This window comes from Eulemur rufifrons, chromosome 30 (assembly GCF_041146395.1).
Source record: "Eulemur rufifrons isolate Redbay chromosome 30, OSU_ERuf_1, whole genome shotgun sequence".
In the NCBI taxonomy this organism is placed as follows: domain Eukaryota; kingdom Metazoa; phylum Chordata; class Mammalia; order Primates; family Lemuridae; genus Eulemur; species Eulemur rufifrons.
In genome coordinates, this window is record NC_091012.1 from 44,511,476 (window position 1) to 44,539,117 (window position 27,642).

Here is a 27,642-nt window from a genome sequence, read left to right on the forward strand (position 1 = left end):
CCTTTGATAATATTCACCATGGGTAATATTGTACCTTTAGCAAAACCAATTCAGATTATTTAGCATGTGTCTCATGTTTTAGGGGATGTATGGGTGAGTAGAATTTCATGCTTGGGAGCATTTAAGAAAATCTCATATTTTTTTCTACAGCTTAGTTTTGTGTGATAATATTTCAAAGTGGAAAATCCTTTTATATACAACTTAAAACAATCATGTCGAAAACAGTTCTTCAACCAGATGACATTATTGTAAACAGTATAATAATCATATTGCTTCTATTACATTACGTATTACTACTGCATTGTTTCTTCAGCATAAAATTGTTCTTTTTTTGACTCACCCTATCTACTAGCTCATACTCCTTTGGTTAAAGATTGTTCCAACTTGTCTAGTTTTGAGCAATACTTTTTGATTCATTTTTTAAGATGTTATTTATCTGTTATATAGGGAAATGCCTCCATTGAGGAAAACTAGAAGTAATAGAAAAACAAAAATCAGAAAGAAAACACCCATAATCCCACTATCTTGCTGTAACTACTGCAAGTATCTTGCTGTAACTACTGCTGTAACTATTGCAAATATTTGCAGTAGACCCTTCCGGGCTTTGTCCTTTGTCGAAATACATTTGTGTAAATAGAGTGGGGGTTTTGGGGGCAGAAATTGGAACATTCCATTTTTTGCCCATTTTTTTCACTCTACAGTATGTTAGGAGAATATTTCCATGTCAACAGATATCTATTTACATAATCATTCATAATGCTTGCATAGTATTCCATTTATGAATGTACAAGGTTTTGCCAAGTCCTTCTTCTCATACACCTAAGTTGTTTCCTCTTTGCGCTAACTGTCCTGAGTCCCATTTACTGTTCTGAGAATTTACTTTAGAGGGAACACCATGGAGACAGATGGCAGAAATATTTTTCACTTATTTTCTCAAGATGATTTCTACTGTCAAGGAGGAAGCCCTGTGAAGAACAGAGAACTTAATAAGGATGAGGTGGAAAAATGAGGTTTGGAGCCAGTCTGGGATTTGAATCTGGCTTCTGTCACTTAGTAGCTGTGGAACCTCAGATGGGTTATTTAGCCTCTTTAAGTCTCTGTTTTCTCATCTGTAATATAGAGATAATATTTATTTCATGGAATTATCAGGAGGATTAGCATTATCATATGTAAAGAGACTGATATAACAGTGGTTGTTCAAGAAATGGTAGACATATACTAGCTATTACCATTACATTTTCCTGAACATATAGAACTCCAGGGAAATATCACATTTTCAAAAATGCCATGATCATAAATGTCTTTAAGAAAAACGGTGGGAAAGCTTACTGATATGAACCAAATTGTTACTGTAGCTGTGAGCAAGATACTGTGACTAGAATCCTTTGTACTAGCTTCTGCAGAACATTGATAAGTGGGATCACAATGTGGTTTGAAGTTATACTTTTTTCAATAACAAATTTCAGATACAGGGTAAGATAGGGAACTCCAAGCCCTTGTCCTTGCCATTATGAACTTTATAAAAGTGTTTAATACCACCATTGGGCACGTGTTTTGGTAGCTACTAAATGAGTTTAGCTATGCAAAAATGACTATTAGACAATCTCTACAATCTGCTAAAATGTACATATTGATTAGTAGACTGAGATTAATTTTGAGGTTCCCAGATATGGCCCCAAGGTTCTTTATAAGTTTGCTTTATTCTCCAACCCCAATGGAGTAGAGCAATAAAAGACCATTTCAAATGAAAGAACAGGAGAAAGTAGTAGCAGACAGAAGCAGATAGAACAAGGTGTTGAGTAGGCTCAGAAATGAGGTAACTCTTGTTGAACAAAGTCTACAGATCATGAAGGTTAGGCAGATTGACAAATAAGGATAGCACATGCTTTGTAAACAGCAGCTATTGCCACAAGCCAAAGGGCAATATTTACATGAATCCTGTGGCAAGGTCTATTGACCAAGCATTGACTTTTCCAGCCAAATTCATATACTTGGTAGTGCTTTCAGCTTTGCCATCTTGAAAAGGAAGGATCACATTATACATACATGGAAAATTGTCAACATACAAATATGTTCTGTTCCCCAAATCAATTTTTATGTTCTTTTTTTGGAACATGGAACACGTGTTTCTAAAGAAAAGGTGTTATAAAGGAATGTGAGTCTCCCAGATTTCCTCACAAAAGTGTATTTAGCCCACTAGGTCACTGAAATAATGTACATTGGCAATGAGAAATACAATAGAACAAAGTACGCTTGCAAGCAGGAACACATCACTACACAACAAATATTTCTTGAGCCTTTCTTCTTTGAAGCTCCAAGCAATAAAAGAGGAATTTTATCTTCCCATAGCTGCAGTTTAGTGAAAAAGAAATCCTCCACTGCCTGGGAGGGACCTTCTCAAGTCATATGGATACATGTACTGTGGTACCCTTCTCTTTCAGTGCTTCTTGAACTTTCCTACCAAAGAACGAATGCTTAATAACTGAGGAGATTGATTGCACAGGTAGTGGGAAAGGGGTAGGATCTCTACTGGAAGTCTCAAGCTTCTCTTTGGAGACACTTCAAATTCTGCAGTTCTTTCCTTAATACATCTACATATTTTAACAGAAAAACAATCCTATTTCGATTGGTCTTTAAGTGACTTAATTCCATCTCATTTTTTATTAAAGTTGATGGTCCAGAAATAGAAGCCATTTTCAAAATGTATGTATGTATGTATTTTACCCTCATGTCCTCACAAGGGAACAAGCCATGTTTATACTCAGACTCTCCATATCCTTTAGATAGTACACGTGTGTACTTGAGGATGAGAAACATGGGCACTGGGGTAAAAATCTAAAGTGAATAAGGAGAACATAATGAAAGTACAATTAGAACAAAACTAGCCCCACCAGCCTCTCCTTTCCTCTGTCATTGGCACACCCCTTCACTCACCAGTGTCTGGTTGTCTCTTTTTCTCTGTTAAAACCAGTCCCTGGACAGGATTGCATACTTCTTCACACTGATGTAAATAACTAATATTAGCTAAAAGGTCATAAAGTTTTTGCATGTTAAGGATTCATAGCTTTAAAACAAAAAGGGATTTAGGGTACTACCACTGGCAAAAAGAGATATATTTGGGGGGGCAACTGTGTGTTATTTGCAGAAATCACACCTCATTTCAGATTGGTATTTTAGGAAAGTATGCTGAGGGAAACTAATCATGACTTCTTTTCAATTTGGAAAGTATTTGCTTCATTTTGGAAATTGTAGGCTTTGTGGTTGTTGTTTGGTATAATGTTTTCTGTATGTTTTACTATCTCTTGTCCCTAATGACTGAAGTTTAAAGTCTAGGATGTAAATCTTCTCATTATTGATCAAAATAAATGGTGAGGAGAAATAGAAGCAATGATATTTAATAATTACATTTGCATACCGTTGCACCCTTTACAAAATGTTTTTCTTTGGTAAATCTAAGCATGCTTGTTTAAAGGTACATTATGTGCTATTTTCTTTCAGTCAATGTAAGTGTTTAAAAAAAGAACTTTGTAAGCAAGAGTTGAGAACATGTTATTCCAACATGTTTCTTTTCTGTCTCCATCAGTCCTTATGATGAGTTTACATATGCAGGTTTAAAGGTAAATCTAAGCACGCTGTTTCTTTATTGATGCATAATATTTGTACATATTTATGGGGTACATATGATATTTTGTTGCATGCATAGAATGTGCAATGATGAAGTCAGGGTATTTAGGATATCTATCACCTCGAGTATTTATCATTTCTATGTGTTGGAAACATCTCAAGTCCTCTCTTCTAACTATAGTTTGTTAACTACAGTCACCCTACTCTACTATCAAACAATAGAACTTACTCCTTCTAACTGTATGTTCGTACTCATTAACCAACCTCTTTTTATCTCCTACTCCCCATCCCAGCCTCTGGTATTTATCATTCTACTCTCTATCTCCACGAGAACCACTTTATTAGCTCCCACATATCAGTGAGAACACTTGATATTTGTCTTTCTGTGCCCAGTTCATTTCACTTAACATAATAACCTCCAGTTCCATCTATGTTGCTGCAAATGACACGATTTCATTCCTTTTTATGGTCAAATAGCATTCCACTGTGTATATATACCACATTTTCTTTATCCATTGGTCCAGTGATGGACCATGTTGATTCCACGTCACAAAATGCTTTTATATCCACGACCATGTATATTACTGGTGTTGAATTACTACCAAATAATAATGGGGGTGCTAATACAACATGCACCAAAAAAAAATCACAGTAATCCAACCCAATTAGTAATAACAGGTACCTACTTGTGTTGCTTTAGGTTCTGTGGGGGACCTTGACCTTGTCCCCCAGGAGTTTTGAAATTCAGTGGTGAAAGCAAAAGAAGGGCTCCTGCACATTGGCCAACTGAGAGGTACCAGAGTTGAAAACAGAACAAATACACAGAGCGCAAGAATAAGATTTGCCTTGTGATTGCAGATGCAATCAAGAGCTTCAAGGAGATTCAACTGAAGATAATTCCTCATGTAGAATTCAGGAAAGTGGGAATAGCACCAGCAAACCGATCCTTTTAGGGACCTGAGAAAGGGCAGTCCCCAGACAGGTTCTGGGCTTTGCAAATAGTGAGAAATACCTTCTACAGTACAGTTACAAGCAGAGGAAAAGTTCTTTGTGCAAGGAGGGGAGAGCGCCCAGAGGTACAAAGAGCAGATTTAAGGGAAAGAGGATTCCTTCTGCACACATCTGCAAGGGGAGCTCAGGCTCACTGTTGGGGGCGTGTGGGAAAGGAGGTTTTTACCCGGCCTCGTTGCGGGTTCCCGCCTCCACCCCCGTCCGCACCCCACACTGAGGCAACAGTTGGTCGTGTGGGGCGGCCCGGGCTCTGGCTGGGGAGGGGGAGTCTCGCGATCGTTGAGGGGGGGTGGAGGAAGGGGGGAGGGTGACGGGGGGAGGCCATGACGTAGGGTGGGTGGACGGAAGTGGGGCAGGGTTGAGGGTTATTTAAAGAAGGGGGGTGCCGAGCGAAGGGTCTGGAAGCAGAGTGATTCTCCACCCCTGCTCCATCTAGCTCTTCCCAGTGCAGCCACTGCCGCCGCCCAGGAGCCCTCGTCCCCTTTTTCGTCCCTCTCCTTGTTCCCGCTCCAACGCCATGAAGCCGGACACCGCTGCAGTGGCAGCCACCGTGGCAGCGGCTGATGCGACCGCCACAATCGTGGTCATAGAGGACGATGAGCCAGGGCCGTCCACCTCTAAGGAGGAGGGAGCGGCCGCCAAGGCCACCAAAGGCACCTCGGCCAGGGAGAAGGGCCAGAAGAAGAAGAAGAAGAAGGAGGTAAATAGGAAGGGGGCGTGTGTGTGGTGGACAAATCCTGTGCCTGGCCCCTCTGAGGGGCCCGGACCCTGACCTTTTGGCGCCGACAGGTACTCGCGGAGCTCTGCAGGAATGGGGGCTGCGGGCGCGCGGGGGGTGAGGTGGCGGAGCAGTCTGGCATTCGCTCCCCTCCCCCTTTCCTTCTCTCCGCCTGGAGGACGGGGGCGGGGCTGGGGCGCGGGCGGGTGCGGCGCCGGGTGAAGGGGTGCCCGTTATCCCAGGGCTCGGGGGCTTCGGAGCCCCTCTCCCTCGACAGCCCCTGGTCCCCTCCACCTTCCGGGAACTGGGGTAATGGGGTGGGGGATGGGGCCGTGCAGGAAAAAGCCTCCGCCTCTCCCTCTCCTCTCGCTTGCTCCTTCTCCCCCTCTTCCCGTCGGCCTCTGCCTGGGAAATCTGGGCCCTTCAATCCCACACTCGCGCTAAAGGGCTTTTGCCTGGACTTATTTTTGTAATTCGAATTTCAAGGTGTTAGTAGCCCTGGGGGGGTGGAGGATGTTAGGGAAGACATCTATTTCTCTGATTGGCAGTGTCAATCTTTTGGATGGCAGAAAAAAATCATCCCTTGTTCGTTTGAACCCCGCCTGCTGAGGCGGGGATGTCACCCCGAGAAAACGACCTCTCCGCGTTGTAGCCCCCCCTCCCCCCGCCCGAATCCAAATCCCATACTGAGGAACCGTGGAGGCTGGTTTAGGAAAATTTCCAACGTCTGCACCCTCACCCTCTCCTGCCCCGCCCCCGACGGTATAGGGTTTCACTCCAGGGCCACCCAAATGGTCCCTCAATCCGGCCCCAAGCCTTCCAGGCTTCCGCCTCCCTCTCCTAGTGGGCGCTGCTGGTTCCTGGACACGCACAGGTTTTTTTTTTTTAATTTTTTTAAAACTCAGCGTCGCCGGGATGAGTTGCTGCTAACGTAGGGGGGACGGCTCTGGCACCTATTAAAGCCAAATCCAGAAAATATGTGTTATCTCCATAAGACATATTTCATGTGGACGGAGGCATGCACATAAAACTAAAGTTGGGATTAAAAAAATGGGTTGGGGCATAAGAATTTTTGATGTACAATAAAATTGCAGAATGGATCATTTATAGGTGGATTTTTTCTGTTTATTAATAAGCATATCACAATTTAGAAAAGGTGGGTAATTAAAATTATACTTTAGAGATCTCAAGTGGCTTTGTCTGAATCATTATATGATATCATACCACCGTATGAAAAGCTTTTGAGGGAAATTAACACCTTTTGCCTTGAATTAGAAGAGTAATTTTAAATTCAGTTGCTCAAGTGACATATTTTACTGTTACAAGGTTGACTAAACAATTGTAGTGCAAAGTGAAAACCATAACAAACACACATTTTAAAGATCTATGCGGTATTTGGATCAGTAAGACAATATTGATGATTAAAGTTGGGCCAAATACCAAGTATCAATATAAATCAAATGTTGGGAAATTAAGAAATGTATCTAGGTGCCTTTTTTCTGCCCTGAGACTGGGCAAATGTAAGTGCTAAGCTGTCTTTTGTATGGCAATAAAGGTTGTTGAATTTCCAGATTGTATACATTTTTTGAATTGCAATAAAACTGGAGACCAATAAAAAAAAACTGTATAATGAGCACTGAATTGATAGCCAAATACTCATGAACTCTTGTAACCTCATCAGAAATTGCCCTAACAGTAATTCATTTGTCCACTCGGGATAGGGATATGAGGTGCTCCATGGCAGGAACTTCTTGGATATCTGAAGTTTACTAATTTAGTCACTACATCTTTTTATTTTTAATTTTCCTTTAAAATCTAAATATATGCATACACCCTTGAGTCTTTAAATGGCATACTAAAAGTGCAATTTAGCTTTTTCCTCATGACTATCAGTTATTGTACTCTGACAGTGACACAAAGGCAATTGAGATCCAGCAGGTTGTTTCCCCTCAATTAAGTAACTACCTCCTGACTCTTCCAGTATTGTGTTGATTTTTTTTTCTATACTTTCTCTGTCCTCTTCCTCAATTGCCAGGCTGTTAGCTATCACTTTTTAAACACCTCCTCTAGTTCCAGTGGAAAGAATTTGTTAGTTTATGATAAAGGATGTACATGTAACAAAACCATAAAATCATTTAAAAACAACTGTAAAATACAGAATGTCAGTGATACAGCAGAGAGGGGGAAATAATTACACCTGAATACCAAGGATCAGAGATGCTACTGCGGTGGAACACACATTTTAGTGCTGGGTTTCTGCCATTTTTTTTTGCTGTCGTGTGGCTTCCTCTAGTGGTCTTTCCCGTGCCATTTGCTGCTACTTTTAGTCTCTGTGATATGGGTATCTAGATGATCAAACATGATAGAATTGCATATCAAATACAAGAAAATAGGCTTCTGAATGAGAGCACTTTCATGATGAATAAAGTAGATGAGATTTAGTGAATTGACTTGTGACATTTAGCAACTCTAAGGTATTTTTGCTTACCTTCTGGTTCTTGGAGTGAGACGCGCTACCGTTGCGCCACGAGGTCCTACCTTCTGGTTCTTGAACTTGGTTTAAGTGACAGTTGAATAACCTAACACTGTAGAAATTGGAGATGGTATTTTTGGTAATGAAAACGTCAAGAAAAAGGTCATGGTCTTTCAGACAAGGCATTTTAATGACCTTGTGCTGCATTCTTATGGGCTTGAGACTACCAGATGATAAAATCCATAGGAATTCATTAGAGTATCTTAGTCACCTTTTGTCTTTTCTTGTATGAAAACATGTATTTCTGAAAACATATGTATACACACACACAAAAACACAAATGAGAAGGTTTAGAAGGTAGGTATTTTAAAATTAGTTGTGGAAGATAGTGCCAATTAAGTAATCACCCACAGCTTTTTATAGCACTGCTCAAGATTAGGAATTTTAATTAGCATATAATTAAATCTTTATGGTATTCTACCACAAGGTAAGGAAAAAAGTAATGAGTAAAATGTTTTTCTAAGATTAAAGCTTTAGTTTTCTGCAAGTGAAGTTTACTTGTCACATTGTTAGATATGTACTCGTGTATGAGGTGAAGTAATTTTCACCATTTTGAAACTTGAAAACTAGACTTCATATAGCCTTTCAAGGAATGATTAAGGTGTGGATTTTGATACCCAATTTTCCTTGTTGCTTTGAAAATAAAATAAGATTTATAGTATACATGACAGTTTGAAAGTGTGGGTTCGAGGGGATCTTTAGCAGTTTTCTATTCCCATCCATCCAGGATTACATTCAAAACATCCCACATAGATGTATACATATCAGATGATGTAAATCAAGATGGTCGTTATTTAGGTTAGAGTAACTGAATCATATCTGATCAGTGTTCCAAAGTAAGACTCTGACCAGGGTCAAATTTCATAGTCTTAGTTTGGATTTCCTCAAAATGGAAATTTTAGTGAATGGTGGAAGACATAGTGGAACTGCGTTTTTCTTATGTTTAAGGTTACATTCTGTTGATTTTTGACCTAAGTTTTCAGAAACAGGTTAACAAAGGTCAGGATAAAATTGACACAGCTTCTTTAGTTTTCACGAACAGATTTGTGTTTTGACTTATGAAAAATCTGTGTTAAAACTGAAATACTTTGATCCTAATGCGTAGATTTGTGTTCTTATTAGTTTATTTGATTTCTTGTAGAGAAGGAGCCTTATTTTATATACTTATTTATATTTACAAATACAAGCTTGTCTTTACAAAGGATAGGATACATGAGATAACCTCCCCAACAGATAATTTCAGTAATAAGTTACTGATTGATGTTAGTTTTCACTAAATGAAAACTTTAAAAATATCAATGATTAATAGTTAATAGCCCTGATAAACTGATTCTACAAAATATTTATCTGATATAAATAGTTTAAAATAGTTTTTTTTCCAGTTAGAGAAAATTAACATAAGCCAAAATTTGAAACCATACTATTAAATAATTTTAAATAAATGTGATCACATTGCATTGCATAAAAAATTTAAATGTTCTAATTAGACTATGAAAACAATAGGAAAAAGTGTCATTTTAAGAACAGAAACCACAGTCTTTTCTTCTGAAAGTCTGGCTTGTTTCCATTTCATAAAGAATTGTTTCTAAGAATTAATATTTACTTTCCTTGAATTCTTTGGTTTGTAGTTGATAATATTAGCCTATTCTAGATTTTTAAATCTCTTATTTGATGGTTACACATTTTCTAATGCTTTAAATTAAAAAATAGATTAAAAGGCTCAGTGTTTTACCTTTTGGGTTTTATTCTAATTAATGTCATTTCTCTGGCTTTTATGATTTTTCAGATTTTTAAATTGTATCTCAGGTGCACAGAACTAGATTAATCATAAGCCCCGCTTCATGACATGCTCTCATCATTGGTCCATGCATGTCCCACATTGATTTGTTTACTTTTCACTTTCTTCAAATGAGAACATTGACCGGTTTAAAGATCTTGCTTTGCAATTTGATGACATCTATTTTCTTTGAAATTCCAGAAAAACATTTCTCCATTTCAACTCAAACTTGCTGCTAAAGCATCTAAATCTGAAAAGAAAATGGACCCAGAATATGAAGAGAAAATGGTAAATATTCTATTGGGTAGGATAGTGAAGGCTGTAGTTAATTTTTATAGAGGGGATATGAAAGATGAAAAAGTATATGTATAATGAATAGAAAATCATAGATTTTAGAATTGGAAAGTAATTTAATATATAATCAATGACAATAGATTTTTGTTGAATAAATAATCCATTTTCACATGAGGAAATAAAGGATCAGGGAAACCATATGGAATAGTTGGGACTAGAAGTCATATCTCCTGACATTTATTCAGTACTCTTTACCTCATAATAAGGTGCTTTATGCTAGAAATATTTTATCCTCTAAGTGAAAATATCAGTTGCGATATTAATGTGGCTTTGTGACCTGAGAAAAAATCAGTCACAAAGCCAGTATGATATATCTTTTTCTCTCTCCATCTTGCTTTGGCTATATGAACAAATGATACACATTCATGAAACATGCAGTATGGTAATATACTTTATTAAGGGAAGGATCTTTGCCCAATGCATGAAAATATTACATATTTAAGCAGTATAATCTTAGTTATACCCACATGTTGCTTTGTTATACATTTCATTATTTAATTTTTAGTCACTAAAATCTGTATTTTAGCTTTAATTTTAACTAGACTTTTAAACCCTTGGGTCTTTCAAGAAGTTAACAGGTAGCTGAAACTGGTTTTTTCCCCCTGAGGGGTTGTTTTTGCAGCAATATTATGAAAATAATTACTGATCAAGTACATTTTTTGGTTGTTGATAGCTATTTTAAAAGACTCCATGCCTTAGTGTTTAAGGTCACATCCAATGTAGACAGTTAATGTTTTAACAACTCTAAAAACAACATTCCAGTGAGGATAACATTAAATGGAAAGTTTTTGGTCTCCTTCCAGCTAGTGGTCTGAGTATATTTATCTAAGTCTTGTGTTTATGTTAATGAACTCTTCTGTAAGTTTCTGGTGTTATTAATTATGTAGCCTTTATTAGCAATCAAGTATTCTCTACTCCATGGTCGGGAAGTGACACTTCGAATAAAAAATATCATCTTTGTATTTTTCTTTATCTAGAATGATGTATATTTTGATATTTTAAGATTTTTTAGTGAAATAATGTTTTCTTGCATTTGTATAATATATGTATATGACCTTTTATAGTTTATTGAGAAATCAGAATACATTCAACTTTTAATGGTTAATGTATATTAGCTATTTTCCACATATGTCTCTGTGTATATATTTTTCCCAAATTCTGCTTACTTTGGGGAGAAACTTTATACAGTGCTAGCATAAAATACAATTTTCCAGATCACTGTAATTGAAGAGAGGAATGTTTATTATATTACTGTATCATGACATTGAAAATATCTTGGGACAAGATGACACTGTATTCTAAGATTTCATTTATTTCCAGATGAGGCTTGAAAATTCTTAAGAGTTCTGTTTATGGTTAATTAATTTGTAATTAATGAATTATAGTTAATTTATATTTCTATATTTGGGATACGTTATATATTTGATGCTCAGTTTTGTTGCTATTTAGGGAAAGAAAATTGTGTTTTAGAAAGAGGATTTGCTTTTTGATTCTGACTCTTTAAGAAGGGTACTTCTTACTGGGGAATTTGCTAAGTCTGTCAAATCATTTGGCTTCTATTCAAAATACCATTTTCAAATTCTACTTACTAGTTGTGGCAGCTTGGACAAGTTACTTACCCTCTCTGTGCCTCAGTTTTATCATCTGTAAAATGGGGTAACTGCCTCATAGGTTTCTTTTTTTTTATTTATTTCAGCTTATTATGGGGGTACAAAAGTTCAGGTTATATATATTACCCATGCCCCCCGCCTCCCCCCGTACTCCCCCCAGTCAGAGCTTCAAGCGTGTCCATTCCCCAGACAGTGCCCTCATAGGTTTCTTAAGAGAATTAAATGAGTTAATATGTTTAAAGTGTTTAGAACATTATACAAAGTAAGTACAACACGAGTGTTGGTTGAATAACTTTGAATGAACAAAAAAAGGAAATCCTTACTTTTTCTTTTGTTTTGTAAATTAGAAAGCAGACCGAGCCAAGAGATTTGAATTTTTACTGAAGCAAACAGAACTTTTTGCACATTTCATTCAGCCCTCAGCACAGAAATCTCCAGCATTTCCTCTGAAAAAGAAATCGCGACGTTCTCGAATAAAGAAAGCTGGGAAAAAGAGCTTACTTTCTGCTGGAGAGTATGTTGGCGTGTCTGTCTGTCTCTCTCTCTCTCTCTCTCTCTCCTTTCTTCCGTCTCTCCTTCCTTGCCTTCCTCTGGACTGTCCCCCCTTCTTGCTTTCCTTATATACTCCTTCCTTCTCCACCTATTCAATATAACTTTACATGAAAAAAATAAGATTATTGCCATTGTAATTACGTTTTAGAGGGAACATGTTTTTTTTTATTTTTTTTTTTATTTCATCTTATTGTTGTGGGGGATACAGAATTGCAGGTTACATACATTGCCCATGTACCGCCTTTCCCCCCAAGTCAGAGCTCCAGGCGTGTCTGTTCCCCAGGTCGTGCACATTGCACCCATCATGTAGGTATATATCCCTCCCTTCCCCACCCCCCCTTCCCGAGTCAGCATTTTTTTTTTTTTCTCACTAGAGGCCAGTCAGTAAAAATGTAGCCTGGTTCTACCAAATTCTAAGTAAGACCCTAGATAACTTATTCTTTTTCCATTAAAGACATTAGCAATGTATGCTGACTTAATTGGCATCCTGATATTTGAGTTGAATATGAAGGCATTTCTTTTTTATTTCAGCTACCGCCACAGGCGCACAGAACGAGAAGAAGATGAAGAGCTACTGTCGCAGAGTCGGAAAACATCCAATGTGTGTATTAGGTTTGAAGTGTCACCCTCGTGTAAGTACATTGGTGATTTCTTTTTCAATTCGGTTTTCGAAAAACTTTTACTTGAATGGATTAACAAAAGTATGAGACATCCTTGATTTTTTTTCCAGATGTGAAAGGAGGACCACTGAGAGATTATCAGATTCGAGGACTGAACTGGTTGATCTCTTTGTATGAAAATGGAGTCAATGGTATTTTGGCTGATGAAATGGTGAGGAGTTGGTAGTGAAAAACACATTCTCAGCTGTAAACATGTTTTTATGTAAATTTGAAATTCCTGAGCTGACTGGCCCCCCAGATGCTTGGAGCCTTAGTTATTATAATGTAAATGGATTCTGTAGTCTTAGAATTGTTTTTCTAAGTAACCTTTAGAATGTAGATTTTCACAGGCCCCAAAATTCTTACTGGCATTTCCTCAAATGGTACAAAACACCTTCTTTGACTTTTGTTTTTTGTTTGCACTTTGGTTTCCAGAAATCACAGAGCCAAGCTGAATACCAGAATGAAGCCTCTGTGTAACATTTAATGGTCTGCCCTTTGTGTCCTTTGTGTCTTTTCCTATTTTTTACCTTCTAGTCTTTCTCACTTTCCTTGGCACCTCTTTATTTCTATTTTACTATTAATTTATGTTCCATGTTTTCATTGTAGGCCACCTGAAACATGTTTGCATTGTAGATTATCTGCAATACTTTTGGGAAGGAGGCAGGGTATATAAATCAAACAATGGATGAATGCATGCATGCATGTATGAATGTAGCTATCTCAACTTGTGAGCAATTAGAAAGTGCATAGATGGAAAAAAGGAATAAGTAAAGGGTAATGTTGAGTCTTGATACAGTAGAGTGCCAGGTGGGAGTTGGGAAATAAGCTAATGAATCACGAACATGTAAATAAAATAAAAAGAGGAAAAAGTAAGGCCATATAAGATGCTAATTAAGCAGATAGAGGACTATACGGAGGCCTAGATTTGTATTTTAAGACCAAATTAATAAAATTGGATTTAAGAGAGGGCAGGGGAAGTTCTAGATCTATATAACCCAATGAGACTCATATTTATGTGGCTCTGGAGCCGTATTTGCAATCACTATTATCCAGAAAAGCCACATGACGATATGTGCCCTATGGCGTCTAATGTAGTGGTCAGTCCCATAGGTTCTCATCCCTGGATGAGCAATGGTTAGGTGTGTTCTAGAAGATCCTTTCAATCAAGGGTCTGTAGCTCCTTATATTTGTGTGTTCTGGTTTGGGGAATGTAGTCAGCTCTGAGCGGGAGGAGCTTGGTTAATTGGACCACAGAAGAACCAGGATTATTTGCCCCAAGCACCTCCTGGCTGCAGCCTGTCTAAACATGAAGGATCTAAAGATCTTTAATGTTGAATTTATGCTGACACTAGATATGTTTTAATTACAAAAAAAGAAAGATACATTAAGGAGTATAGAAAATTTGGAAAAAAATAGAGAAAAAATTTAAATTATAGTTCTGCTACTTAGAAATAAGCACAGTTAACATTTTGGCATATTTCTCTTTAGTCTTTTTCTTCTGGATGCATTTATTTTACATCATTGAAATCATATTGTATATATGATTTGGTATTCTGATTTCCTCACATTCATACATATTTTCCACATAATTAAAATGGAAAGATAATTGTTAATTGCTGCATGATAATCCTAGGGAGGTACCTCCCTAGGATTATAATTTTATTAAACTTCTCTCTTAATGCTGTTTATTTGGATTGCTTCTTGATGTATAGTGTAAATAATGCCATTATGAGAATCTTGCAGTGTGTTTTTTCTGTACCTCTCAGATAATTTCCATAGGATTCCTAAAAGTGTAATTACCTGGTTAGTGAGTATAAACATTTTAAGGTTTTGATGCATAGCGTCCATGAAACCCATCTTATTTAGTGACATATCAGATGGGATAAGCCCTATAAAATAGCTTTAAGCTTTAGTTTATAAAAGGAAGTATATGCCTTGCTTAGAGATAAAGCCAAAAGGTATTTTAGAAGGCCAGACTGCATAGGGCATATTTCCCTTTTCCATGGATTAGGTAATGGGTTCATGGATATTCAACATATTATTAATATTTTTTAAAAAGTCTGCTGGGCTAGGTGATTTCTAAGGTTCTTTTTGGCTGAAAATTTCTGTTCTTTTGTGATTCCTACGGTCTTTAAGAGTGAGATCTAAGACAGAGCCATAAGCCCCTTGAGACACATAGTCTGAATATTTAATCCTGGGCTGTAATAATGTTGAGGGCAACAGGAAAGAAAGACTCGTATCTAAGCAGGCTGGCAAAGGAAATGCGTCTTTGTGAAACAAACACAAAAAAAATTCCTAATTTTGACCAGGTGTGCTGGCTCACGCCTGTAATCCCAGCACTTTGGAAGGCAGAGGCAGGAAGATTGCTTGAGGCAAGGAGTTTGAGACCAGCCTGGGCAACGGAGTGAGACCCCCATTTCTAGCAAAAACAAAAAAAAATTCCTGATTTTCCAACTAATATAAAAAATTATGTAGTAGATTACTTGCTCCTTTAGGAGTAAAAATGTCCTAAAGAGAAAGTTGCTTTCTTGAGCAACATTCTAACTTCAAATTCTTGGTTTCTTTTTGAGCTCACAGTAAACACAATACTGAATTGGAATTTTTTTTTTTGCTTTTTAAAAACATGGTATTTTTTACTTCTCATTGGCAGAAACATAATTGTCTATGTGAGATAGTTGGCAGATATCTTTTGTCATGTTGTTACTAAGAAAATGTTTAATTAAAGAAAAAATGTTCATGGATTTTTTTTTTCCCTTGTGATGATAATGCAGGGTCTTGGTAAGACTTTACAAACGATTGCTTTGCTTGGTTATCTGAAACACTACCGGAACATTCCTGGACCTCACATGGTTTTAGTTCCAAAGTCTACTTTATACAACTGGATGAATGAATTTAAACGATGGGTCCCATCTCTCCGTGTTATTTGTTTTGTTGGAGACAAGGCTGCGAGAGTAAGTGAGAAACAAATTTAAAAAGGCAATAGAGAATAACATTATTTCTGGAACTGTTTAAGTTACATGCTATTGTTGCTAAAGACATCTAAGTCGACTGCTACTAAATGATGCTTAAGTTGTGCTTACCGTAAGCTAGGCTGTGTTGTAAGTGCTTTGCACATATTAATTAAATTCTCACAACACTCCTGTGAGGTAGATGTATTATATATTAATAACAGACAATCCATTATTATACTTCATTTACTTTTAACTAGCTCATTAACCTAAGCAGTTTTGAATTGTACTTTTAAGTGACTTTTTATAAAAAAAATTTATTTTATTGACAGTATGTCTTATCAGAAGCTCTATCATTTGTGCTATTTTGAAGCCAAAAATATGTACATTTTCATGACTAAAATGTTTTAATTTTTGAAATTTGACTTTATACATGTACTTGTACACATATACAAGTGGAACCTCTTCTTTATATACAGAGAGCCTAGTGTTCTGTGTTTATGCATAGATACAGCTTTTGGTTTTGGTTTTTGAATAGAAAAATACATGTCTGTATATATTCTCAGATAATATTAGAAACTCTGGGCATTTTAGGTGGAGTGTTTAAATTAGCCATTTGTCAATCTAGTAGGCTACAATTATTTTAGGACTGTAGAATTAATCTAAAAATAATAAATTATGCAAAAATACTAAAATGAATAATCAGCTTAGAAAGAATATTATTAAATTTTGTCTTTATTTTGCCTCCTGAGAACATAGTTTAGAGTAAAGATTTATTCTGTTTTACATATTTAGATAGGTTATCAAAAGATATCCTCAAAAGAATAATGGTAACATAATGAATTATGTAATTTTATCCTCATCATTTTGCTTGAAGAAAAATTACTTACATTTATTTAAATTTCACTTATAAATAATTTAAATATTGAAATACTGAGCTCATAAATTTACAATTATAGGCTTGATTCTTCCCTATACCTAACATTTCCCAGTAGCAAGTTAGTCTCTTAGAACTCTTTCTGGTCACTGTTGTTATTTAATTTAATACCATTCCTTATAGAATTTTGCATTTCTAACATGCTGATCTTTTGTTAAAATTATTTCTTGAAGATCAAAAGCAAAAGAGAAATATCTGGACTTGTGTTTTCATAATGCCTCAGTAAATATGTAAATCCATGGCTTTCAGCTATCTTATATGAAATCTAAGGTTTTCGTGGAACAGTATCTCTGGGACTTTTCAAGAAAGTGTGGATGTATTTAACTTATGACTGCCCTATCTCTGTCCCATAGGAGGTTGGGATTCTGGTGGCCTGAAAAATTTCTGAATCTTGAAAACCAGTCTTCAAAGTTAGTGTTTTTCAAATTATGAGTTGCCACACTTTAGTGGGTTGTGAATTCAGCTTAGTGGGTGATGACAATTTTTTACAACGTCAAGAGAGAATAAAATAGCAAATAGCAGAGTTTCATGCTGTAGTAAGGATAAATATTGTTTTGAGAAACTTTTAAGTTGTCTCTTTCTGTATACATGCACCCAAACATTTATGTGTATATGGATTGCAATTTAAAATGTAATGCGACTGTGGGCCATGGTAGGGAGTTTGAAAATCAGTAATTATCAATTACATAAGTAATGTACCAAATTCAGCATGTAAAGATTGATGTCAGTATGTATAGAGGAAGTCCACATCATTATTTATAGATAGATTTGAATCTTGATACTACATAGGATAGATATTTTGGGTCTTTCTATTTTCCTGGCCTTCTGTAAACATTTTGAGGGCAATGTTTTAGTAGTAAAACATTTTACATAGGCTACAGTGGGTATTTAATTAAGTTAAGAGATAATTAGAGATACTCTTGATCCTGTCTGATACCAATGTAGTCCTGAAGTATATAGAGGTATGATTCCCAAACATGGTTTTGTGACCCCTTCCTTTTCTACACTAAAGGTATCAAAGATAGTGGATATAGAAACAGATCTGGTTTTAGTTATGGTTTTGCTATTGATTGTGTGATGTTGAGTGAGTCTCAAAAGGCCTTAATTTTGTCACCTTTAAAATGAGAGCTTTTGGATTATGTGACACCTTTAATGTTTTATCAAGATAGTTAACTCTAAATCAATCTATTAGTAACAAAAATTTCAAAGCAAAGCTAATTAATTAATTAATTAGTTTGAGAAGGAGTCTTGCTGTGTTGCCCAGGCTGGTCTTGAACTCTTGGGCTCAAGCAATCCTCCCACCTCAGCCTCTCAAGTAGCTGGGATTACAAATGGGAGCCACTGTGCCCAGCTAGCAGAACTAATTAAATTAAAAATTTGCATCTATTCCATGAAACGTGTAGAAGGAACCATCAAATGGAATGTCTCACAAAATCAAACAAGGATAAGGTGTTAGCAGGACTGAATGGGACCTGGCACCCTGCTTCTCTTTATTTTGTCTCCAATTCCCTAATATCTTAATTAACTTTTTAAATATGACCATTCCCTAAGGTGCAACTGAGATTTCTACAAAGGCTTTTTTTTTCCCCTGTCTTCTAATTCTGTCCAGGCTATGCTCTTATGCACAGTGTGCACTCAGTAAGTATTTGTTGAATGTGTCAATAGTGTGTTTGGTGCATAGCTGTGAATTATGAAATAAAGACTATGCAGTGAACAGTTAATTTTGTTTATGCATTGTAACTTCAGATTTACGGTAGTAATTAGCCCCTTCTTAATATAGATTTTGCTGCTCCCTATTAACTTTTGTGGTTTTCTTTTGACCTATAACATCTGAAATTTAGTCATACAAGTTAAAAATGCTCTCAGTCAACCTGGCTACCATGTTGGCCACTGCCTGTGAAGTGTTAAAAATAGTTCTAAGTAGACTCACTGTTTTAAATAGCCTCCTGTACGAGATAGAGCAAGTCCCCTTTACAAAATTATAATTGTAGCCTCATAATAAGAGTAGGAACCTCACGAAAACATTAATGGGCTTCCATGACTTCTTGAGTATATAATTCATCCCTGCAAGAAAATGGAGGAACATATAAGAGTTCTCAAAAGGTTGGAATCGTTTATGTATATTGAGTTCTTTCTATTTGTTGAAACTATAGTATGTTGGTAATGGTTGGATCTTGGTAAGAACATAGTATTCAGAAAGAGTTACTTTGTCCATGTCCTTTTGGACTCCTCACGATATGAAGACAAGCCTAGTAATTTAGTGATTTTTTTCTGGTGATAAGAGCTTTTCTAGTTCATTGACTACACTGTATGTGTAAGGGAAGCCTTTGTTTCTCTTCTGTTGGTGAAAATATTAGCATGTCTTCCAGATAATTGACCACAAAGGTATCTTTGGGCCTTGGTTTTCCCATCTTTAAAATGAATGAGACTGAATGATCGTCAAATCTCTTACAACTCTTTTTTTTTTTATATTCTTATTTCAGCACATTGTGGGGGTACAAAAGTTTAGGTTACATATATTGCCCTTGCCCCCCCACCCCCACGAGTCAGAGCTTCAAACGTGTCCATCCCCTAGACAGTGCACATCACACTCATTATGTATGTATACACCCATCCCCTCCCCCACCCACATCTGCCTGACACCTGAACAATGTTATTCCTAAATGTGCTCTTAGGTGATGATCAGTGAAAACAATTTGATGGTGGGTACATGTGGTGCTTATTTTTCCATTCTTGCGATACTTCACTTAGTAGAATGGGTTCCAACTCTGTCCAGGAAAATACAAGAGGTGCTATATCACCATTGTTTCTTATAGCTGAGTATTACTCCATGGTATACATATACCACATTTTATTAATCCACTCATGTTTTGATGGGCACTTGGGTTGTCTTACAACTCTTAATATTCTCTTTACACTTAAATTCTGTGATCATATTGTCACATATTCTAATATAAAAGCATATGCTAATATAAAGCACTTTATTTTGCATTAGGCTGCCTTCATTCGTGATGAAATGATGCCAGGAGAATGGGATGTTTGTGTTACTTCTTATGAGATAGTAATTAAAGAAAAATCTGTATTCAAAAAGTTTCATTGGCGATATCTAGTCATTGATGAAGCTCACAGAATAAAGAATGAAAAATCTAAGGTAAGTTCTCAATATCTTTATTAAAGTTTTCATTTAATTACTGGGTCTGTTTGTTAACTTTTCTGTATTCAAAATAAAAAAATTATGGAAGATTGTGATTTTATTCATGAAATGTGAATGCAAAGCTAAATTATTGAATACAGGGCAAATAAAAATTGAGTACAGTTTTTAATATAAAGAAAATTGTGTTCATTTGCTATACCTCCTGTGTAGCCTAATTCTGTTATGCTACAGTATTTTAATATTGTTGAGAATATTTGGTGTACAAATATCATTTGCATTGACTTATTTTTTATTGGGGAGCTACCTTATATGTATTTATATGGATTAGAAAAAAGAATTTCCTGGAATTATCTGACTTGTGTGAATTAGAGTGTGGTGTTAACATTGAAAAATATCAATATTTCTTGCCATTCAACTCCATCAACAGTAGGAAAAGCTTCAATTATTATGATGAACCTCTCTTTGGATCACTGGGCTACTTTGGGAGAAACAGGGACAGAACTGGAGCAAAACCACCAGGTGGATCATACTAATTTCAAATTGGAACTAATACCTGATAAGAGGACGCATGTTAGAGAATAATTGTTTATTTAAGAGCATTAAAAATGTGCATTTTTTTGTTGATAAGATTACTGTTCTTTTTTTTTGCTTTTTGTGTCTTAATTTCTGTGGTCTTAATATTTAGAAAGTTAATATAAGGTATTGGGAAAATGGGCTCCATTCTGATGCCTAAAAATTTTGACCAGGCCAAGTTAGAACTTGGCTAGGCATGTAGATGAAGGTGGTTGGTGGGGAAGAAGGAGATTTTGTTGTATAAAATGACTACCTGGATTCCATGGAGAAGTTTTGACTTTTTTTTCTGAGCCCAAAATGGAGAAAATAAAGATTTTTGAAGTGGGGGAGGGGTCTCAGGTCTAAATATAATCTGCATTCTTTAAAGTGTAGAAATGCCTAGAATATTTTGTTCAGTTGTGTTTCACTGCAGCAATGTCATCTGAGCTAGGCTATTTTTCCATAGGAAATTAATTATCAAGTTTTATTATAGTCAAGAAATGTATTGGTTGGATAAAGTACAGTATAACTGAATGTTACACATTCTAATGAATAAAACAATGCTTATATAAATATTATTTTTCTAGCTTTCAGAGATTGTTCGTGAGTTCAAGTCGACTAACCGCTTGCTCCTAACTGGAACACCTTTGCAGAATAATCTGCATGAACTCTGGGCATTACTCAACTTTTTATTGCCTGATGTCTTTAATTCTGCAGATGTAAGTTTAAGCCATACATTTTTTTTATTTTTATTTTTTGTTTGTTTTTCAGCTCATTATGGGGGTACAAAAGATCAGGCTATATACATTGCCCATGCCTCCCCATCCCCAAAGCCATACATTTTAAGTGTAATTTTATGTTCATAGACATCCGTTTTCAAAGCATAGAATGTAGATTGTTATGCTAGGGTAGCAAACTGAATTGAATGATTTAAGGACTTTGGAGCTTGATTTTCCCCATTACAGATACTACTTGATAATAAAACATACAAAGTTCAGCTATCCATTGGTTTGTATACCTTATCTAGCTTTTGTTTATTTTTATTGTTTGATAAGATTAACATTTTTATTAGCGTTATTTGTCTTTGATTTTTATATTTGTACTCCTTCTTAACTACATGGGAGATTACTATGGTATAGGGAGGCCTAATAAATGTATTTTAAGGAAAAAATTGCTGATGGAATTCCTATATAATGGTGTTCAAATTTTGTTAACTGCTCCAGTATTTTACCTGTTTTCCAAAGTAAATAATAATATTGGTCATCACAATTAATATATTTTTGAAAGTACTTTTCAAATGGATTATTTCTATATTGGTTATGTAAGAATCTATAGAATATCGAGTTTGTTAAAAAAAAAAAAAACTGTGTACTTATTGGAGAATTTCTGCTCCTCCACAGGACTTTGATTCTTGGTTTGACACTAAAAATTGTCTTGGTGATCAAAAACTTGTGGAAAGACTTCATACAGTAAGTAATAGCAGATAAGAAAATTCAGTAATTAAATGGTATATATAACTGAGCCAGAAAACAAACTTCTGCAGAATCTGTTTGCCTCTTGTCTCAATGTTACTGCTTCTCCCTCCCAACCTTTCTGACAGCCTCTTTGATAAACAAATTATACTATATCCTCAGCCTCTCTATTGAACAGTTTTTTGTCTTGGCCCTCCCCTGTGGATAATGTGGTCCTCTCTCCAGTAGAGATTGTTCACTCTCCCACACACTACAGGTCCTCGGGATGGTATTAGTATTCTCCCAGTTCCCCAAAGCAACCTCTGAGTCACTGTTTCTCTACTTTCATGTATAAAACTCTTCCTTTGAGGCCCAAACCATCTTGCAGGTTACCCTCCACCCTTTCTCTTCCCAATCAATCTCTTCATCCCCAGGTGGCTCCCCTGCCTTCATTGAACACCAGCTTTCCGTTCTTTAATAAGAACTTCTTATATCCTTCTAGCTCTTTCGGTCATGTTACTCCTTCTGTACCTGTTCTGTTACCTCACAGAAACCTCCAGTCCCTGGACCCCTGCTTTTTCTCCCGGTCTGTCAGCCCATTTCTGTTGTGACTTCTTTCTGTATCCATCAATGAGCTCATTTTCTATCACTTGAACCACTCTTTGGCCAGTACTACCAAACTCCCTTGCCTCCTTGTCTGTCTGCCATACCTGCCCCGAAAACCCTAAACTGGAATAATGTAATTGTCTGTCTTCTGGGTTTCAATTTTGCTTCTACCACTTACTAGAAGAGTGAGTGACCTTGTCTGTACTGGGGCTGTTCAACACTGATAAAGAAGATTTTGCAACTGTACAGGTTGGAACCGCTGTGATGTCATGTTCTCTAACATAAGCTGGGATGTCAAGATACTGGTGATCTTTCAACATGGCCTTCTACTAGCCTCTTTCCCATTTCCTGTTAACAGCTATTTTAGACCTTTCCCGATCTCACCAAGTCTTCTATCCCAGGTATTTCCTGCCCTCCTTCTCCCTCAGCAGGTAACATCATTCTTTTCTCAAAGAGAAAATAGAGGTCATTAGGTAGGAATTCTTTCAAGCATGTCTGTCTTCCAATGATATCTGCATCTGTGTTATTTACCTTCTGTCTGATTGGAAGAGGTGTCCTTTCTCTGGTCAATGGCTAATTCTTCCATGTGAACACTGGATCTCATCTTTTCCTATTTCCTTATGGACTTTCCCCCATGATATATCCTTTTATTTGTCTACATTTTCTACCTCTCCCTCCATATTGGCTCTTTTCCCTCAACATGTAAACATGCTCAGGTATCTCTCTTATTCAATCCAAACCCCAAGCCGTACCCATCCACTCTCACACTTACACAAAACAGTGCTCCCTCAACACAGTCCCTGTCTAGCTGTGATTCTGTTTTCTTCTCTTGATAGCTAAACTTCTTGAAAGAGTAGTTTATCCTCTCTATCTCTACTACCTAATCTCCTAGTCATTCTTGAACTCACTGGCCACTGGCTTCTATCCATACAACTGAAACTTTTCAAGATCTTCAATGACTTTCCAGTTGCTGAATTCAGGTTACACGTTTTGGTCAGTATCTTGGCTTCTCTGTACTATTTTACAGTGCTAACCACTTCTGCTGCTGGAAACCCTTTCCTGTTTGGTTTCTAGGATACCATTCTCTCCTGGATTTTGCTTTTACATCTTTGGCCACTCTTATCAGTCCCCTTTATGGGCTTTTTTTTCCTCTTTCTGTCCCTTAAAGTATAGCATTTTATAGGGCTTTGTCTTTGACTTTCATACATGCTCTCCCTGGGGATCCATTCCTATGGTTTCACCTACCACTTGTATATACTGAGAACTCCCAAAGTTACCTTTCCATATCTCTCTCCTAAGCTTCTATACTTTCACATATCACTGCCCTCTGAGTGTTTCTGCCTAAATGTCTTGCTGGCACTTGAAACTCTTAAGAATATATCTTAGACAAGTTTCAGAGACTCGAACCAAAAACAAGAAGTCTTCTTTTACTCTTCCTCTTTCCTTACCTCCCATAGATATCTAATCTTAATAGCTACCATTTATTGTCTACTGCAGTTAAGCTCTACACATTTACTACTACAAATTTCCACAGCAGCCTTGGAAATAGTTATTATCCCCATTTAAAAATGTTCGGCATATACACATACAATAAATTTTTTTTTGGACGAACAGATGAGGAAACAGGCTTGGAAAAATTAAGAACTTGCCCAGGCTCATGACAGCTAATCAGGAACTGAGCTGATTTTTAGAATAAGCCTGATCTGGGTTTAAATTCTGCATCTACCACTTACTAGCAAAGTGACTTCAGTGAACTTACTAAAATTGAAATAATCACATTTCTGTCAAAGATTTATTGTAAGGATTAAATACTATATGTGAAGTTCATAGTGCAGTATCTGGCACATTGTCGGTATGTACTCTATACATCGTAGCACTATGATTTTCTTGTGATAGAATCTGTCTTTCGTGTATACATTGATTATTTTATCTTTTTTCTGCTCATCCATATCTTCCTTCACATTGAACTGTTTTCTCATTCATATATTTAACTATAGTCATGACATTTTGGTCAATGACAGACTGCATGTATGACTATAGTCCCATAAGATTATAGTGGAGCATATATACAAACCAGATATATGGCACTTGATAATTGGCATCGCAGATCAAGTAGGGAAGTGATGCTGGGATATTTGTTTTTCCATATATATATGATATACATATATATATACACACACACATACCATTTAGGTTTGTGTAAGTACACTTTATGATGTATGCACAATGACAAAGTCACCAAATCATGCATTTCTCAAAATACATCCCCATCATTAAGTGATACATAACTGTATTTTGAAAGGATCTGCATTTGTATTTCATTTCTGGAGACTCTTTGATCGATACTCTGGCTTCAGATTTCTTCTCAGGTTTAAAAATCTTCTTGTATTATAGCAGCTTTAAAAAAAGGGTGTTCTTTGGTGCTTATTCAGTAGTCAATGATCTCTGTGTCTTAATTTCTTATGTCTTTTGTGCCATCAACTCATGAATGTCTACTTTAGGTCCCCTATTCTGATTTTCTAATGGGCCATTACTAAGTTCTTTGCAAAGAAAGTTGGCAATTGGTGTGGTAGTGTTTGTCAGATTATGCAATGAGAAATAAATTTCACACTACAGTGTTGTTAATAAAATACATGGTTGATAATATTAAATGTTTTTATAAACTTTTTATAAAAACTATCACTTTTTAGGTTTTAAAACCATTTTTGTTACGTCGTATAAAAACTGATGTAGAGAAGAGTCTGCCTCCTAAAAAGGAAATAAAGATTTATTTGGGACTGAGTAAGATGCAACGAGAATGGTGAGCTATTTTTTTATTAAAATTTATTTGTGTATCAGAATTTACTAAAAATTAGTTTTGTAGTTGTTCAGTTATGCCCTTAGTTCAAAATTACATTTTATATTTCAATGCAGGTTAAGTATTTCAAATATTTAAAGAGAAAATTTGTAAGTATTTTATTTAATCTTTGGGAAAGAGCATAGGCTTTGGAGTTAGAGGTCTGTGTTTGAATCCCATGCATTGCCTCTTAATAGCTATTTAGCTTGGGTAAGTTACATAACCTAAGTTTCCCTTCTGTAAAATGGGAACAGTAATATTTAGCTTATGAGGATGATGTTGAGATTAAAGGGGATGATGTCACTGGCACACTGGTTAGTTATTCTTCCTTTTTCTATCAGCGAAACGTAGTTATAATCATAATAATAGTGATGATGATGATGATGAAAACATCCAGAATTGTGGATATTACAAAAATAGAAGCTGAAATCATTTGATAAATACAAGCAAAGCAGGAAATTGACAAGGGGAGTCACAGGAAACATAAATAGGACATGTTAATAATGTAGTAATGCTGCTAAAAGAAGTAAAATGTTACTTAAATAAGTAAAATTAGATCATGTGTAAAAATATATAATGATTTCTCTACTATACAAGCTAGTGTAGGGTAGAGGTTAAGAGTATATTCTTTGGACTCAGACACAAGATCGAACCTTGGCTTTGTCTCTTGCTGTGACCCTAAGTTGTTTAACTTCTTCTAGCTGCCTGAATTTTCATCTTTAAAATGGATGTGATACTAGTACGTACTTCAGAATGAAGTTGTGAAGATTTGGTGCATGATTCATATAAAGCCCTTGACATGATACCTGGTACTTGCATTCAGTAAAAGTTGGCAATTATTATAATTAAATATTAGTATTGATCAGGTGTGTACATAAGTCTCTTTTTGTCTGAGTGAAGTTCTAGAAAAGATAAAAATATTTATAGGATCAGAAAAAAATGACCTATCTAGGTATAAAAAATGGAACACCTGTAATCCCAGTGCTTTGGGAGGCCAAGGCAGGAATATTGCTGAGGCCAGGTGCTCGAGACCAGCCTGGGCAACATAGTGAGACTCAGTCTCTACAAAAAAATAAAACAAAAATAAAAAATTTAGCCAGACATGGTGGCACACACCTGTAGTCCTAGTTACTCTGGAGACTAAAGTGGGAGCATTGCTTGAGCCCAGGAGTTCGAGGTTACAGTGAACTATGGTCACACCACTGTGCTGCCTGGGCGACAGAGTGAGAGCCTGTCTCTAAAAAAAGGAAAGAAAAGAAAAAAATTGGTTTTGTTTTTAGCTCAAACAAGTAAAAGTTGGATGTCAGCTTTCAGCAAATTTTGTACTTACTGAATAACTATCAGATATAAGTCTCTAAATAATTATCAGCTGGTGGCAATTTATAATAATAGATAATGCAGGAGGAATCAGGTTTATAAGCAACATACAAGTTACAGTGTTCCAGTCTTCATTAGTTTGCTGGTTTTGGTGATCAGATTTAGTTTCAAATCAAATCTTTTTGTTTATCTTTAAACAGGAATGTAATCTGATGGCCAAAGGAACATTTCTTTATGACATTAACCTTTCTAATAAGTGATGATTAATTGTAGTTTAAAATTTTAGGTATACAAAAATCCTGATGAAAGATATTGATGTTTTAAACTCTGCTGGCAAGATGGACAAGATGCGACTCTTAAACATTCTGATGCAGCTTCGAAAGTGTTGCAATCATCCGTATCTGTTTGATGGTGCTGAGCCAGGTCCACCTTATACCACTGATGAGCATGTTGTCAGCAACAGTGGTAAAATGGTAGTTCTGGATAAACTGTTGGCCAAACTCAAAGAACAGGGTGAGTAATCAATTTTTAAAATTAGCATGGAATAAATTCATATTAATGACGTGTATATGAATAAAATTTTCCATATTCATTCATTCACTTGTTCAGCAGACATTGTTGAGTACTTACTATTTGCCGGGAATTGTCCTATGGGCTGGGTGTACAAAGATGAATAAGACAACAATCTTTGCCTTGGAGAAGCTCACAGTGTAGTGAGGAGGAATAGTTGCAGTTCATTGTGATAAGTGCTATGGTATGTTGAGAAACTGGGAGTTGGGAAGGTCTTCACAGAGATGACATTTGAGGTGAGCACTGGAGGATGTATAGGAGTGAACCATGGGAAAAAGGAGGGGAGGGGTTTTCCAGGGCAATGCAACAGAAGTGTGAAAAAAGGGAATGGGGGGAGCTTATGGTATTTGGGTAGAGTGGCAGTTGATGAATCTGGGAAGATGGATGGACCAAATTGTGAAAAGTCTTTTAAACCATGCTTTAAGGAGTC

General features: G+C 36.3%; 1 protein-coding gene across 5 annotated transcripts in view; it reads left to right on the plus strand.

Moving 5' to 3' along the window:
- The first annotated feature begins 4,971 nt into the window (after positions 1 to 4,971).
- SMARCA1 (SNF2 related chromatin remodeling ATPase 1) overlaps positions 4,972 to 27,642 on the plus strand; it is a 141,754-nt gene continuing 119,083 nt past the window's right edge. For all 5 annotated transcript variants that reach the window (XM_069464361.1, XM_069464358.1, XM_069464359.1 and 2 more), the window contains exons 1-11: positions 4,972 to 5,335; positions 9,865 to 9,951; positions 11,975 to 12,141; positions 12,711 to 12,811; positions 12,910 to 13,010; positions 15,613 to 15,792; positions 19,722 to 19,877; positions 21,020 to 21,151; positions 21,833 to 21,901; positions 25,180 to 25,289; positions 26,929 to 27,155. In XM_069464361.1, the coding sequence (XP_069320462.1) occupies positions 5,153 to 5,335; positions 9,865 to 9,951; positions 11,975 to 12,141; positions 12,711 to 12,811; positions 12,910 to 13,010; positions 15,613 to 15,792; positions 19,722 to 19,877; positions 21,020 to 21,151; positions 21,833 to 21,901; positions 25,180 to 25,289; positions 26,929 to 27,155 (1,513 nt within the window). In that variant the 5' untranslated portion in view covers positions 4,972 to 5,152. The remainder of the gene's footprint in view (positions 5,336 to 9,864; positions 9,952 to 11,974; positions 12,142 to 12,710; positions 12,812 to 12,909; positions 13,011 to 15,612; positions 15,793 to 19,721; positions 19,878 to 21,019; positions 21,152 to 21,832; positions 21,902 to 25,179; positions 25,290 to 26,928; positions 27,156 to 27,642) is intronic.